Source organism: Silene latifolia, chromosome 11 (assembly GCF_048544455.1).
Source record: "Silene latifolia isolate original U9 population chromosome 11, ASM4854445v1, whole genome shotgun sequence".
NCBI lineage: Eukaryota > Viridiplantae > Streptophyta > Magnoliopsida > Caryophyllales > Caryophyllaceae > Silene > Silene latifolia.
In genome coordinates this window covers 74,186,398-74,204,048 of record NC_133536.1, presented here as the reverse complement: position 1 = coordinate 74,204,048, position 17,651 = coordinate 74,186,398, and the positions used below count along the sequence as shown (strand labels likewise).

General features: G+C 38.2%; 1 protein-coding gene across 1 annotated transcript; it reads left to right on the top strand.

Annotated features, from left to right (window-relative positions):
• The first annotated feature begins 399 nt into the window (after nucleotides 1-399).
• LOC141613552 (uncharacterized) lies at nucleotides 400-6,438 on the top strand. The gene is made up of 4 exons (XM_074432289.1): nucleotides 400-1,687; nucleotides 1,800-2,516; nucleotides 2,604-3,920; nucleotides 5,537-6,438. The coding sequence occupies exons 1-4, from the start codon at nucleotides 400-402 to the stop codon at nucleotides 6,436-6,438; spliced, it is 4,224 nt and encodes a 1,407-aa protein (XP_074288390.1).
• Nucleotides 6,439-17,651: the final 11,213 nt, after the last annotated feature.

Below are 17,651 nucleotides of genomic sequence, written 5' to 3'. Positions count from 1 at the left end.
CGGAAACTGCACTTGCTCAGATAATAGTCTCCAGTCAAAAGAATCGACTCATTAGAACATCTTAGAGATCCCCGCCACGACCAGGCGTCTATAATAGAACTTAGGGACTCTCTAAATGGTCACTGTCCGGCAAAGTGTCACACACTCTGCTTATGTAATCGACCAGTCATCACATATGACCTTATGGTGTTGAACAACCATCAATCGACTTACAATCTAGTCACTCCGAGACGTCACCTCATTAAGTGACTAGGGACAAAATACAATGTTCATCTTATTCACTTGAATAGTGTTCAACATTGTCTCCACATCGGTTTTAACAAATATGACCATAAAAAAAGGATGAGAGAGAAAGTCTAGTAAGAGAGGCGATTTAGGGATTCTTTTTCGTTTTCTGCAATGGCACGTACTCGGAAAAATAACCCTAAATCTAATAGAACAATCAAAGTAATATCACAAAATCTACAAAAAAATACACCAATTAGTACTAATAAATCACATAATAAAGCTAGTGGTTCGAGATTTCGAGTCATTGATCAGGATGATGACGAGCTTTTGGGGATTAATCACCTGGATGCTCGCTCGTCTGAGAATGATTCGATTATCCGGCCATATAATCTCGGTTCTGTTATGGATTCTATCTCGGAAGAAGGGAGCGGCTCTGAGTCTGAATGGACGGAGGTTCAAGGTAGGGTTCAATCTTCTGATTCAGAAACTGATTCTATGGTAAGACCTTTACAACTTACTAATGAAGATGTTGAATCTGAATTAAAATTTTGGTCTACTGCGGTCTATTGTTATGTACTTGGGGCGAATCCTCCTTTCAAAGTTATTGATGGTTTTATTAAGCGCGTATGGGGATATACTGATTTTGATAAGATTTCATTCAATTCTAATGGTACTTTCCTGGTGCGTTTTAAGAATGAGGAAATGAAATTGAGGGTGTTGCAAGCAGGCCCAATTTTCTTTGACAATAAACCTCTGATTGTTGAGGAATGGACCCCGAAATCTAAAATGGTGAAGGAAGCTGTAGATGTAGTACCTATTTGGATACGCTTTTATGGCCTTCCATTGAAGTTCTGGGGGAATACGTTGATGAAGATTGCAGCTCTTGTGGGTAAGCCAGTGAGGTGTGACAGTAATACCTTGCTGAAAACATTCCTTGGGTATGCTAGGATTATGGTGGAGGTTAAAATTAGGACTGAATTAGCTGATGTCATTCAGTTTGCTGATGAACTTGACAACAATCACAGGCAAATTGTTCACTATGAGTGGAAACCCATTAAGTGCACGGATTGTCAGGGGTTGGGTCATATTGCCAAAGACTGCAGAAAAGCTAAGAATTCTGAGGGTTCTAGGCCAGCTCCACAGGTCTGGAGACCTAAGAAGGTTCCACAGAATGTGACAGTATCTCCTGCTGAGCATGGGGTGGCACCTGCACAACCTGAACAACCTATGGTTCAAGCTCGGGGTCCTTTGGGTCTTGAGAGTTTAGAGGGATTGGCCACTCCTATGCCAGGGATGGTTACACCAATGCCAACTATGCTGAGGTCCTTCACACCTGCCAGAATCATTACTAAGATGACTAGGCATGGTGGGATGTGTTTGGGCAGTGGGACAAGCACTTATATGGAGGTTTTGGAACATTCTGTTCAGTACAGGAGAGTCCTTGCAGGGGAAATGGAGGGTAGTTCTACTCAAAAGGATAATGGGTAGCATTGGATTTTGGAATGTGAGGGGTATTAATAGTGTAAATAAACAGAAGGAGGTTAGGTATTTTCTGCATAATAATAATATAGGAGTTTTTGGGTTATTAGAAACTAGAGTCAGGGTTAATGCTATCAATAAAGTACATCAGGGAATTGGTGCTAATTGGAGTCTGGTGCATAATACCTCTGTTCATGATGGGGGTAGGATATGGTTAATTTGGGATTCTGGAAACTATACTGTTGATATCATTAATATTGAAGCTCAAGTAATTCATGCTAAGATCTCTTGTATTAATGGCCAGACATGGTGGATGTCAGTTATCTATGGATTTAATAAGGTCCAGGAACGAATTCCTTTATGGGATTCTTTGAGAAATATGAGGCAAGTTGTCACTGGTCCTTGGTTGGTCATGGGGGATTTCAACAATGTTCTTGCTATGTGTGAAAGAGTGGGGTCTGAAGTTTCTAATTATGAATTAAGAGGATTTCAGGATTGTGTGGATGATTGTGGTCTTGTTGACCTTCCTGCCCATGGTGCCTTTTTCACCTGGAACAACAAACATGAACCAGGTGCCATGGTGTTCAGTAGGATTGATAGAGCCATGAGTAATGATGAGTGGCTTGATCAATTCCCTGAGGTTATCCCTATGTTTCATCCTGAAGGGGAGTTTGATCACTGTCCTTGCACTATTAATTTGGTTGCTGGTGGTGACAGAAGAAAGGGGTCCTTTAAGTATTTTAACATGTGGGGTAAGGACCCTCAGTTTCTTGAATTAGTTAAAGAAGTTTGGGACAAGCCTCTGTATGGTATTAAAATGTTCCAGGTGGTGAAGAGGATGAAAATGCTTTAACATCCTCTGAAGGGGTTGAATGGTAATGCTTTTGCTAACATAGAAACCTCAGCTAAGATTGCTAAGCATCATCTTTATGATGTTCAAGAAAAACTCCATGCTGACCCACTCAACTTGCTGATTCAGCAGGAAGTCAATGAAGCTTCCAATTGTTATAGGGATTTGGAGAATGCTAGGAGAAGTTTCTTGGCTCAAAAAGCTAAGGCACACTGGATGCAGGAGGGTGATGATAACACTAGTTATTTTCATAGCATTATTAAGGCTAGAAGAATGAGCAATAAGATCCTGACTATTCAGGATATGGCAGGGCATCAGTGTAATACCATTCCTGAAATAGAAGAGGCCTTCATTGATTACTATAAAGCTCTTCTAGGCTCTAGTAAGCCTGTTAGGAAGATTCATGTCCCTGTTGTGAGGAATGGGAAGGTGGTGAGTAATGAGCAAGGGGAGGAGATGGTTAGGGATATTACTATTGAAGAAATTCAGATTGCTTTAAAGTCTATTCCTGCCAACAAATTCCCAGGGCCAGATGGTTATACCTCTCAGTTTTTCAAGGATGCATCAGTGATCATTGAAGAGGATATTATTGAGGCTGTGCAGGAATTCTTTGCTTCTGGGCAGCTGTTAAGACAGGTGAATTCCACTACACTTACCCTTATACCCAAAAAAGCTCGACCTGTTACTGTTGCTGATTTCAGGCCTATTGCGTGTTGCAATGTCCTATACAAAATCATTTCTAAGGTTTTATGTAATAGATTGACTAAAGTTTTTCCTTCTATTATATGTGAATCCCAAAGTGCATTCATCCAGGGTAGGGACATTGTGGACAATATTTTGATTTGTCATGATCTAGTGCGGCTTTATAAGAGGAGAACTTGCTCTCCCAGAAGTATTATGAAGATAGATTTAAAGAAAGCTTATGATTCAGTAGAGTGGAGTTTTATTGATCAAATGCTACATGCCTTGAACTTTCCTGAAAGAATGATTACTTGGATCACGACTTGTGTGACTACTCCTAGTTACACCATTGCACTTAATGGGTCTTCTTTTGGGTTTTTCCCTGGCAAAAGGGGGATTAGGCAAGGGGATCCCTTATCTCCCCTCCTATTCACCATTTGCATGGATTATCTTAGTAGGGTTCTGAATGAAGTTACTAGCAGTGTTGAGTTCAATTATCATCCTCTCTGTAGACCATTAAAGTTAACTCACCTCTGCTTTGCTGATGACCTGTTGATGTTTAGTAGGGGTGACAGAACTTCCATTAAGGTGCTACTAAGGGCTTTTGCTTCTTTCTCTTGCTCCTCTGGTTTGGAAATGAACACTGAAAAGTCAGACATTTACTTTAATGGTATGGAGCAAGGTGAGATAGATTACATTCAAAGAATCTTTGGTTTTAAACCTGGTGCCTTTCCTTTTAGATACCTGGGGGTTCCCATATCTCATAAAAGGATGGGCATTGGTGACTGTACATGACTCATTGAGAAGGTGGTGACTAGAACTCGAAGCTGGGGGGCTAAGAAGCTGAGTTATGTAGGGAGGCTTGTCCTCATTAAAGCTGTTCTTAGTCAGTTGCTGTAACACCCCCTCATACCAAGGTGCCTTACCAGGACCACCCTACCATGAGAGTGCGTTACCATCTCGGTTGCCCGAGGTTAGTACATATCAAAAGCGTCTGAACTGAGCACATTTATTAAAGTAATGTAAAAAGCAAAGTTTACAATATCCGAAACCAAATACTGTCTAATGAACTACAACTTCAAAGTCTTAATAACAAAAGAAAACTCGCTAAGAACTCAGACAGTGATGCTATGACTCGTGGTGGCAATTCTCCCAAGATAATCCCCAAGCTCTCACTAGCAAAACCTGTCAAGCCTGCTCACCATCCCCGAATGGATCACCGCAGATTCCACAAACAACAACGGGGTCAGTATTATGCAACAAACAAGACAAACAAACGCAATACTCGTCTGATCATCGTCAACTCCCAATCACCCTGTCTCACATAGTAACCGACTACACACTAAAGTGTGTAGCCCTGCCAGATTACCCATCGCAACAGGTAATCCTCGCCGCCAGTGGGTGACCGCAGCCGATCCCACCTAGTCCAGCTCCTCACGAGCGACAACGATCCCTGTCCCTTAATGTGCACATCCCCTCCCGTGGCGGGTTCCACGGAGGGCGAACTAGGGTGTGAAGCCACTCCCGCAAGTGACTCCACCATAATCACAATCACATGACATTACTGTCATCTCAATCCCCTCACACTAACACTGTCACAACAATCTCCATATTACGATGATCAACAGACAACGATAATTACAACAACATGTCATGTAAAGCACAGTAAACTGAGTAGGGAGACCCTACCTTAGCAATCACAGCAGTAAGCAACACGGACAATCAAAAAGGCTCCTCTACGAAGTCTTCTCCTATACAAAGATCATACAACACAATTACACTTTGAACAATTCCCAACATCCCCTTCCATATAATGTATAGCAACCCGAAACGATGCAATAATTACAAAGATGTACTTACCAACAGTGCAACAAGAACTTATACGCAAGAATCACCGCAATTATCCACACAAAGATGCTACGAAATGCTCAAAGGAATGATTAGGGAATGATTTGGGTATGATTAGGGTAACGTAGAAATGATAACGCTGTGAAAAGTGATATTAGAAACTGACGCGGAAATATAAAATACCCTAATCACTCCTTAATCAAACCGTCGAAATATAACTTCGCCAAACCGGACACTCGGTCGAGTGCAACAACACTCGGCCGAGTGTCCAATACTCGGTCGAGTATTCGCTATACTCGGCCGAGTATTCCTCGGCAGAACCGAAATAATACGCACTAAGAGCACTACTCGGCCGAGTAGGCTCTACTCGGTCGAGTAGGCTCCAAAGAAGATCCGTATTGTTACAGTTGCACTCTTATTGGACTCGTATTTTTGTTATCCCTCTTACAGTAATTGATAGGATTGAAGGAATCTGCAGGAACTACCTCTGGTCTGGTTCTGACCAGTATGGTAAAACTCCTACTGTAAATTGGGATAATATCTGCAAAGACAAGAAGCATGGTGGCTTGGGTATTGTTAACTCCAGAATATGGAACACTGCTGTGATTGGCAAATACACTAGTTGGCTGGCTATGAAGAGTGATCACCTTTGGCTAAGGTGGGTTTGTCATGTTTATATGAAAGGAAGGGACTGGATTGATTATAAACCCTCTATTAACACTAGTTGGACTTGGCGGAAAATCTGCCAAGTAAAGGACATTATGAAGGATGGTTTTGTTACTGGGACTTGGGCTGTACTACCAGGTAGTTATATTGTGTCCAATGGGTATAGATGGGTTATGGGGCAACAACATCAAGTAACTTGGTATCCTCTGATATGGAATAAGACCATGTTGCCTAGACATGCCTTTGTTGGATGGCTTATAGTCCAGGGTCGCCTGATGACTAGGGATAGGCTGTTTAGGTTTGGGATCACTACTGATATGGCTTGTGCAATATGCTCGTCACAGAATGAAACTCATCAGCATTTGTTCTCTGATTGTACTTATAGCACACTTTGCTGGGATCTCCTCAATGAGTGGCTTGGTCTGTCAATTCCTAAGACAAGAGTGGTGGAATGGTTTATTGCTTGGAGATGCCCCTCGTTGATGAAGAAGCAGATTATTGGGGCTGCAATTGTAGCTTTATGGTATCACATATGGAATGCAAGGAACATTGCGAGAATTGAAGATAGAGTTTTGGCGCCTAGATTCATCCTGAGGCAAGTAAAGCAAGATATACAAGGAAGGTGCCAAGAACGAAAATGGACTTTGAAGTTGACTAAATTACCTTGGGAACCAGTGTATGATTAGTATTGATTACCTGATGTATTAGATTGGAAAAATGTCATGTAGGTTGGTGATAGTGTAAACTTAATTATCCATTATTAATATATTTTCACATTTTCACCAAAAAAAAAACATTGTCTCCACAACTTATTCAGATAAACAAGGTATTAAAATTTAGTCATACTAAATAAAAGATTCATAAAAGAATGATTGCGAAAACAATGAATGTGATTATCATATATATAATAAGAGATACACTATCCAATTATTACATATCCATAATCTAAAGAAAATCTGGTACTCGTCTCAATCCCATTGCGACGACATGACCATCATGCTTAGCCTTTGATAAAGGCTTGGTTAAAGGATCAGCAATATTATCATCTGTCCCAACCTTACAAATGTCAATTTCTTTCCTTTCCACATAATCTCTAATTACATGGTATTTCCTTTCAATGTGTCTAGATTTGTTACAAGACTTCGGCTCTTTGGCTTGAAAAATAGCTCCACTGTTATCACAATATAGAGTGATAGGATCTTTGGCGGAATGGACTACTCCTAGTCCCTCCATGAATTGCCTAATCCAAACAGCTTCCTTCGCAGCCTCAGACGCTGCAAGGTACTCAGCCTCTGTTGTAGAATCCGCAGTAACGCTTTGCTTGAAGCTCTTCCAGCAAACAGCTCCTCCATTTAGCATAAACACATAGCTGGATTGGGATTTCATGTCATCCCGATCGGTTTGGAAACTTGCGTCCGTGTAACCTCTTACACGCAACACATTTTCTCCTCCAAACACTAACAACAAATCCTTAGTCCTTCTCAAGTACTTAAGGATGTTCTTTACGGCTATCCAGTGACTTTCACCAGGCTTGGCTTGATAACGACTTGTTATGCTCAAGGCATACGCAATGTCGGGATGAGTGCAAATCATAGCATACATGATAGACCCAACAGCGGAAGCATAACGGACGATCTTCATGTGTTCAATCTCCTTAGGGGTAGAGGGAGACTGTGACTTGCTCAAAGTAATCCCTTGGCCCATAGGTAGAAATCCTCTCTTGGAGTCTTTCATATTGAACCGGTCAAGAACTTTGTCAATATAAGCTTCTTGACTCAATGCTAGTATCCTCTTGGACCTATCCCTATAGATCCGGATACCCAAGATTCGTTGTGCCTCTCCCAAGTCCTTCATTTGGAAGTGTTTCCCTAGCCACTCCTTAACGGAAGTGAGCGATGGAACATCATTCCCGATGAGCAATATGTCATCCACATATAAGACAAGGAATGCAACCTTACTCTCACTAAAATTCATGTATAAACACGGTTCTTCCACACTTCTAGTGAAACCGTATTGTTTAATAACATGATCAAAGCAATGATTCCAACTCCTAGATGCTTGCTTAAGACCATAGATGGACCTTTTAAGCTTACACACCTTCTTAGGGTTAGATGTATCCACAAAACCTTCACGTTGTATCATGTACACCTCTTCTTCTAGAATCCCATTCAAGAAGGCGATTTTGACATCCATTTGCCAAATCTCATAATCATGAAATGCGGCAACCGCTAAGATTATCCTAATGGACCGAAGCATAGCGACTGGAGCGAAGGTTTCGTCATAGTGTAAACCATGACCTTGGGTGAAACCTTTTGCCACCAATCTAGCTTTGTAAACATCCACATGTTTATCCACGCCGAGCTTAATTTTATATATCTATTTATACTGAAGGGGTCGCACTCCCTCAGGTAAATCCACCAAGTCCCATACTTGGTTCTCGTACATGGAATCCATTTCGGACCGCATGGCTTCTAGCCAAAGCGAGGAGTCGGGACTAGACATGGCCGATTTGTAGGTAGTGGGTTCATCACTTTCTAAAAGTAACAAAACACCATCCTCTTCGATGTTACCAAGGTAGCGGTCAGGTGGATTAGAAATCCTACTTGACTTTCTAGGAACAATTACCGTTTCAGAGGAAGAGGGAATGCTATCCTCCATGTTCTCCTCTACCTCATTCTCGGTTTGTGGCTCTCGAACTTCTTCAAGTTCAAATTTTCTCCCACTCTGTCTCCTAGAAATAAACTCATTTTCTAGGAAGACAGCATCACGAGCCACAAACACTTTGTTCTCGTGTTTATTGTAGAAGTAATAGCCACGTGTTTCCCTTGGATATCCTACAAAAAGACATTTGTCAGACCTGGGTGCAAGCTTATTGTGAGACTTGATCTTAACGTACACTTCGCAACCCCAAATACGCATGAATGACAAATGAGGGACTTTCCCTTTCCATATCTCATATGGAGTCTTATTGGCCGCTTTAGTCGGGCTTCGATTTAGTGAAAATACTGCATACAAGAAGGCAAAACCCCAAAATGAACTAGGAAGCTCAGTTAGACTCATCATAGACCAAACCATATCAAGTAAAGTTCAGTTTCTCCTTTCGGCCACACCATTTAATTGTGGTGTGCCAGGAGGAGTCCATTGTGATACTATACAACAATCTTTTAGGTGTGCCAGGAGGAGTCCATTTAATTGTGGTGTGCCAGGAGGAGTCCATTGTGATACTATACCACAATCTTTCGGCCACTTGATCTTTCAAGTGGTATCAGAGCATAAAAATGAAAGTTTAAGGAAAAACAATTTTCTTACATTGATTTTATGGTAAAATGGGCACAAACTAGATCACCTTTCTAGTTTGTTCTTGAGCTAAAATGATATGTTGAAAAACCTTCAAAAAGAAAGTCTCCTTCAAGTTGCACCCAAGAACTCAACCCAAAAATCTAACAAGTATTTAACTAGAAACTTGTTAAAATTATACCCTTGATAATATTTTAATATTACTAACTCTCTTAGTAAATATTAATTTTGTATACTAACAATCTTAGTAAGAGGATGGTTTATTATTTTTAGAGAGAAGAAGATACACATGCAAAATGTTAAAGTGTTGTTGTGTGTTTTAAATGAGCAAACATTTTGGAGTGTATATGGGGGAAAACCGGTGGGAGGGTAGAGTGTAGGAGTGGACAAATTGTCTTATATTATTTAATCTTACATCACATGCAAAATCTATAATAAGATAACTTATGGAAGTATATAATGTAAGGTGAAATAATTATGTTCCTAATCATCTACTACTCTATTTTACACGGTCCACTTGCCCATTCACGGGTCCATATTGGTTCTTATATTTGTCGCACAAATACGTGTAATTTTATTTTAAACATTGTTTCATGTTTAAATACTTCCATAATTAATTCGTCCAAATCAGTCCGTAAATATACGTGTACCACTACACATATTATTTACGTACTAATATTAATCATATTAATCAATTAGTACAATTTTAGTGAATTAACAATTAATTAACTAAAACTCGTCTCCCAAAATTTATTATTCAATTATCGCATAATTAAATAATAACTGCCGTGCCTCGAGTTCGCAACTCGAAATCTCTCTAAAATAATCGACTAACCTTTTAGTCTATAAATCAAGGGACTAAATAAAGTGTATCTCATACAATTAATTAGTTGTCAATTGGGGTTCGTTCCTTTACGTGTGACCGAAAGGGGTCAGTTGATCACTGCCGTCTCAATAACGTCAAACTCTAGTCAGCCAACCGTTATCGATTTACGTTAATCAACTGACGAGGATCAAATAATTAAATATCTGATGATATTCCATTAATGAGATTTATTATGTAAACGCACTATTGTGGAGGACACTAACTCCAACAATTTGCCCAAAAATTCCGGATAATTTTATGAAGAAAAAGATCGATATTTATCGGTTTTTAACCAATAAAACCAATAAACATCAAAACAAGGTGAAAACACATATTAAAATTCACTTTTAACATTTAAATGATATTTTTAAATGTACATAAATTTATCAAGGGCAGAATCAATTGTTTCGAAATTATGATTAATTAATTTCACTTTTATCGACTTTTATCTCATAAAATCAATAAACATGCAAAAAATTCGAACCAACCTTCAACCTTTTGCATACAATCAGTAGAAAACATGCATGAAATACCATAAAAATTCCATGGACCGAATCAACTTTTAACTATTTTTAGTCAAATTTTAACTAAAATACGGCATTTTGACTCGATTTTCTACCAAAAATCATTAAAAATAGCAAAATAACTTCATAAATCACCAAACTTAACCACAAATCTTTTGAGATTAGTAGGTATTCATGTCCCAAAAATTTCGTGCTAAAACCTCTTCTAACACAATTTTTGAGTTTTTATAAATTATCTCATAATTCATTAATATGCTTAAAATCAACATGCAAATTACAAGCCTAAGCTCTGATACCACTTGAAAGATCATAGATCCATATTAGACTCTCTAATAAAAATTAATTTATCTCATAATTTATCATTTAGGTGATCTATGTAACATGCATGCAAATATAAAAGCATAAAAATGAAAGTTTAAGGAAAAACAATTTCCTTACATTGATTTTATGGTAAAATGGGCACAAACTAGATCACCTTACTAGTTTGTTCTTGAGCTAAAAAGATATGGATGATCCTCCTTGAAAAACCTTCAAAAAAAAGTCTCCTTCAAGTTGCACCCAAGAACTCAACCCAAAAATCTAACAAGTATTTAACTAGAAATTTTTTATAATTATACCCTTGATAATATTTTTATATTACTAACACTCTTAGTAAATATTAATTTTGTATACTAACAATCTTAGTAAGAGAATGCTTTATTATTTTTAGAGAGAAGAAGATACACATGCAAAATGTTCAAGTGTTGTTGTGGGTAAAAATGAGCAAACATTTTGGAGTGTATATGGGGGAAAACCGGTGGGAGGGTAGAGTGTAGGAGTGGACAAATTGTCTTATATTATTTAATCTTACATCACATGCAAAATCTATAATAAGATAACTTATGGAAGTATATAAAGTAAGGTGAAATGATTATGTTCCAAATCATCCACTACTCTATTTTACACGGTCCACTTGCCCATTTACGGGTCCATATTGGTTCTTATATTTGTCGCACAAATACGTGTAATTTTATTTTAAACATCGTTTCATGTTTAAATACTTCCATAATTAATTCGTCCAAATCACTCCGTAAATATACGTGTACCACTACATATATTATTTACGTACTAATATTAATCACATTAATCAATTAGTACAATTTTAATGAATTAACAATTAATTAACTGAAACCCGTCTCCCAAAAATTTATTATTCAATTATCGCATAATTAAATAATAACTGCCGTGCCTCGAGTTCGCAACTCGAAATCTCTCTAAAAATAATCGACTAACCTTTTAGTCTATAAATCAAGGGACTAAATAAATTGTATCTCATACAATTAATTAGTTGTCAATTGCGTTCGTTCCTTTAGGTGTGACCGAAAAGGGGTCGATTGATCACCGCCGTCTCACGACAATAACGTCAAACTCTAGTCAGCCAACTGTTATCGATTTACGTTAATCAACTGACGAGGATCAAATAATTAAATATCTGATGATATTCCATTAATGAGATTTATTATGTAAACGCACTATTGTGGAGGACACTAACTCCAACAATGCAGACCTACATCGCTGTGACATAGAGTTTTAGGTTGGGGATAAGGTTCTTATGAAGGTATTTCCTATGCGTGGCGTCATGAGGTTTGGTAAGAAAGGGAAGCTGAGCCAGAAGTTCATCGGACCATATGAGATTTTGGATCATGTGGGTGAGGTTGCTTACCGGTTAGCGTTACCAGCAGCTTTGGATCGTGTGCATAATGTGTTTCATCTGTCTCAGTTACGGAAGTATGTGAGCGATCCTTCCTATATTCTAGAGGTGGAGAACAAAGAGTTGGATGAGTCCTTGTCTTATGTTGAGGTGCCAAAACAGATTCTTGATCGCAAGGTTTGGAAAACTAGGTCCGGGGAAACAATGTTGCTTAAGTCCTATGGTCTAATCATGAGGTTGAGGAAGCTACTTGGGAGGCGGAAGAGGCCATGAGAGAATGGTATCCATCTCTTTTTGATCTGGTATGTGTGGTTACGGGGACGTAACTATGTTTCTTTTAGCGGGGTAGGAGGTGATCACATAAGGTTTTGGTGTGGTTTTATGCCAGTTTTTGGTACAGTTAGTAGTTGTTTGAGTCGGTCAGAGTTGTGGTTGGAAGTTTTGTTTTGAGTTTTGGTTGCGTTGTTGTGTCGTGGTTGAGTTAGTATGTTTTGTTTTTGAGAGTGGGTTGAACTTCGGGGACGAAGTTCTTTTTAAGGAGGGAAGACTGTAATACTATGGTTTTCTATGCTTTTGAGTACTCTATCGAGTGGAGCTTACTCTGTCGAGTAAGTAAGTTTGGTTTACGAAACAGTGTACTGCTGATGGGTACTCGATCGAGTAAGGGTCACTCGATCGAGTAAGTGACTTACTCGATCAAGTAAGTCGGGTCTGCGGGTTGTTTTAGTCGGGTTTTGTTAGCAACGCGTGATTGATATTTAAAGTATTCCGTCAGTTCCTTTGTCACTTTTATCTTTTCTAAAACCTCTCAAGAGAAAAAGCAAGTTACGTTACTTTCATCTTCGCGTTGCTATCAAATCCCAAAGGCTAGGGTCGTCGGATCGTCGTATTCTTTACGCCGTTGAGTTCGTCGTGTCGTGGGTATGTGAAAGGATTGATTAACCCTCAAATTAAACTCCTTTAATTTTATATCAAAATTACTCATTAAAATAGATGATGATCTTATGCATGCATAATAAAAATAAATAGATGAGTAAAGAAAATGTTCCTTACATTAGTGAAAACGGTTTTAAGGGCCCAAGTAATAACAACTTTCTTACTTGTTCTTGAGCTCAAAGTAAATGGATGATCCTCCTTGTCTCAATAGTGTGAGAACCTCCTTTTAACTGCACGAAGACAAACCCTTAATTCTAATTAATATATTAACTAGATATATATAATTAGAGACCTTAAAATTAATCTTATTATTATTTCTATTACTACTTTTAGTAATCTAAATATAAGATTTTTGAACAAAATATTTTCTAAAACTTGTTTTAGAGAGAAGATGAGAGAAGTGAGAGTAGAATAAGCTAAGAATGAATTGTTAGTGAATAAGAACAATTCTTATTCTCTAAAAAGGGGATGAAAACCGGTGGGGTGGGAGTGTCCAAGAGGACCAATGCATGCCTCTTTCCTTTTTAGAGTTGTTCTTATAAAAAAGCATTAGGGTGTAGAATAGGTTATAATAGTAATCATTGTGTTTTCCACAATTAAAAACAATTAACTAATTCACCCTTATTCCCTCTAAAAAACCGGTCCATATAGATAATATGGAGTCCATTTTATTTTTGTCAATTGTAAATTTGTCATATAATGTGTAACATGTAACATGTTATTAATAATATTAATGCATATTTAACAATTAAAGATCATTACATATATTAATTCAATTATATATAACAATTGACTAGTAATTCATGATTACAAGTATATAAAATGGTTTACGTTAATACAATCTATAACAAATTGTAATTATAATTAACCGATCATTCTTAATTTAATTGTTTCATAAACAAAGTTTTAGCAATATATAACATTTTATTTACTAAAACGAATCTCATTTAATCGAATTACAATAAGATTCATATTTTCACTCACATATGTAAATTGTTCAATTTTAAGGAATTAATTAATCTGTATCAGCATACAATTAATTAATTTATCTATTTAGGGAATCATCCTTTAGGTGTGACCTTAAGGGATCAACTGATCACCACCGTCAAACGACAGTAATGTTAAACTCTAGTCAGCCAATCATTACCGATTAATGTTGATCAGTTGACGTATAAAAATGAATCATCCCTTCATGTATTCTTATCATGAGTTTTAATAATGTGATCGCACTATTGTCGAGGACACATACTCCAACAGTAAGATCCTTGTATAGTTTTTATACCTTTTCGTTGATATTGTTTAAAACCTTAATTGGGTATTTTGGTGGATTTTGGGAGTATGATGTGTATTAGATTGTGATTGTATGGTTATGTGATTATAGGAGGTGGTTTCGTAGAGGAGCAATATTGAGTAGCTGATTGTGACGATCTCGTGATTTGCTTATTCCAGGTAGGGTTCCCTACTCGGTTATTGATTACATAGTTGTTGGTGATGGTTGTGTTTATTGTTGATCTATATCGTATTGGTTTTATATTGGTGTTGTTGTATAATTGGTTGTGTAATTGTCTGTGGTTCGTGAGGCGTGTCCTCGGCTGAGTGGAGTCACTTGTGGGAGTGGCTTCATGCCCTTGATTTGCCCTTTGTGGATCCCGCCACAGAAGAGGATGTGCACATTAAGAAACATGGGTTATCGCTCGAAATAGATGAGCGGGGATTTGGTGGGTACGGCTGCGGTACCCCCACTGGCGGCGTGGAATATCTGTTACGATGGGTATTCTGGCAGGACTACACACTTTAGTGTGTAGTCAGGTGTGTGGAGTTATGACGGAGTTGGGGTGATGGTGTGATGTATCTTATGTTTTGTGATTTTGTGTAATCAGTAACTGACCCTGTTTAAATGTTTTGAAAACTGTGGTGATCCATTCAGGGATGGTGAGCAGTTATTGAGCAGGTATAAGATGGCTTGCGCGATGGATAGTTGAGATGGAGTCGTCACTTGTCATTAGAGTCTTCCGCTGTGTCATGAACTTAGATTTCTTTTCAGTTGGTTTGGTTTTGGAACATTTGTACCTACTTTACAGTTTTGGTTTTGGAATTGTAATCACTTAAACTCATTTACTTAATTAAGTATGTTTCTTTATGGTCTATGGTCGATCCCTCTTGAGAGGTATAGTTTTCAGTACTTGTCGTTAGGAGCACCTAGACCAAAACAATATTTATAACTCCACAAACAACTCTACTATTAGTAAAGAGGTAAGTAAAGGTCGGATTCCAAGGGACGGGTATTGAAGTGAGATTTTCAATTGCAACTAGCGGTGTCTAAGGGTGTCACAATTTGGGGTTGGAATAGAAGATCACTAAACTAAATAGCAATGAAAGTAAACAAGCAAGATGATTAAAAAGGGGTGTAAACAATTGATAAAAGGCACTAGGGTGTCATGGGGTCATAGGGGATTCATGGGAATTGATCATACAAACATATTCTCAAATTATAAGCAATCAATTATTGTTGTGATGGATCGAGTTGGTTTATATCTTACAATTCTAGGAAAGTTTGGGTCTCGGAGCCGAATCGATTAGATTGTACAACACCTACAAGTCGACTTAATCTTCCCTACTCAACTATATGCATGGTCTAATGAGACTCGAGTTGGTTTATGTCTTACAAGTCTCATTGAAAAGATAGGTGATGGGTAAAAAATGCAAGGATTCATAGGCTCGCATTTCATCAAACATAACATGTGCATAAGTTCAGATCACAACAAGCAAGCAAATAAACTATGAAAACATATTAATTTAAGCATGAATCATCCCCCATGTTGGTTTCTCCTAATTACCCATTAACCCTAGTTAAGGAAACTACTCACTCATTATCATGTTGAACATGCTAGCAAGGTTGTCAATCATACCAAAAAAGTAAAACATGATGAATAAATGAAGATGATTAACAATAATTAAAAAGGGATTAAGAGAATTATACCTACTAATGATTCCAATAATAAAGCAAAGAATAATAGAAGTGCTTGATGATTGATTGGAAGGTTGTCAATCTCCCAATAATAACCCAAATAATCTTCAATTACCCAAAATAAAAGATGAACAAAAGAGAGATTAAGGAAATGAGATTTGTATTAAAACTTGATTAAAAGTTGATTACAAGATTAAAGAGAGATTAGGATGATATAAACTACACTAGGAATTGATAAGAAGAACATGATAATCTAATTAGACTAATGGTGTATTTATAGTGGGGATTATGTACACAAATTAGGGTTTACTAAGGGCTTAAATGACGATTAAGTCCTTGAGGAATCGCTCCTCTCAGAAAAATATGCGAGTCTCCTTTTTGCTAGTCTTTCCCGAGGTATGCGCATCCTTCATAGAACAAGTAGAAGACGGAATAACTGTCACACAATCCGAGCGTCCAGGGCACGGGACGAGCGGATTGTGGAGCTTTTGGACGAGCGGATTTGTGGGGTGGACGGGCGGATTGTGGCGGTTTTGGACGAGCGTCCCTCTGAGGAAGACGCTCGGATTCCTTGTCTTGGACGGGCGTCCAGTAGGCAATCCGCTCGGATTCTTGATCAGCTTCTTCCCTTCTTCTTTTCTTCCTTCTTCTTCATACAATCCTTCGGGATTTCATTGGAGATGCAAGGATCTTTTCTCATCATTGCCCATTTACTATAATATGTACAAAGGCCTTCTAGTCTTGTCTTCTCTTTGATGCTTGGTCATTGAATTCAATCAATTTAGCTCCATTTTGCCATGAAAATGCAAGGTTTGCACTCCTTTCCTACCAAGGGATCAAAACCTCAAAGAATATGCAAAATAAAGGACTAAAGACAATAAATGACCTAAATATGCACAAATAATGGTCACATCAAATATCCCCAAATCGAACCTTTGCTCGTCCCGAGTAAAGAGGTGACAACGACTCGGACCGTTATTTAAACTAACCTAATAGCATAGCCGATATGAGACAATTAGCGGGTCTCACTCCGCCCCTTCAACTCACAACAAGACAACCATGATGTAGGATGCCTTCTTGCAGGGCAAGGTGGGTCTTGCCAAAATGGCGACACATCCAAACATTAAAGCACACAAAATCAAGTAATGGATGCATCTACAAAAGAATAGCCACTTTCCTCATCTAAGTGGCGGAAATTATCTACAAGGGAAGCAATTCAAGGGTACACACTCCTTCATAGATGCAATTTCTTCAAATTACTAAGCCTAGAAGGATACCAATAAATCACCTCCAAGTTGTGTCAAGCTAGGGTACCTTTGTCCTCAATCGTTAAATGCTTTTGTCAAGAGTAGACTCCCTATGGTGTTAGAAACACTGGAGGATCGCGGAATTCCCCTTCTTGCCTAGACAAGAAGAAGGGTCGTCCCCTCTCTACCATGCACAAAAGTGGATACGATGGATAAAGGGATCGATAGAATTTGAGTTTCATTTGGGAGTTTGCTTTTGTTTTTGTTTTTCCCCCCAATTTCTTGTGGCATATAACATTTGAGAACACTTTCTTTTGCCATTTCTTTTGATTTTTGGCATTTCAACACTTGACAACTTTCAACTTTTTGCAT

Coding starts and splice junctions, on each gene's coding strand:
- LOC141613552 (XM_074432289.1), top strand. CDS start 400: ATGGCACGTACTCGGAAAAATAACCCTAAATCTAATAGAACAATCAAA. Junction 1,688..1,799: donor CCTTGCAGGGGAAATGGAGG/GTAGTTCTACTC, acceptor ATAATAATATAG/GAGTTTTTGGGTTATTAGAA. Junction 2,517..2,603: donor TTGGGACAAGCCTCTGTATG/GTATTAAAATGT, acceptor TTGCTAACATAG/AAACCTCAGCTAAGATTGCT.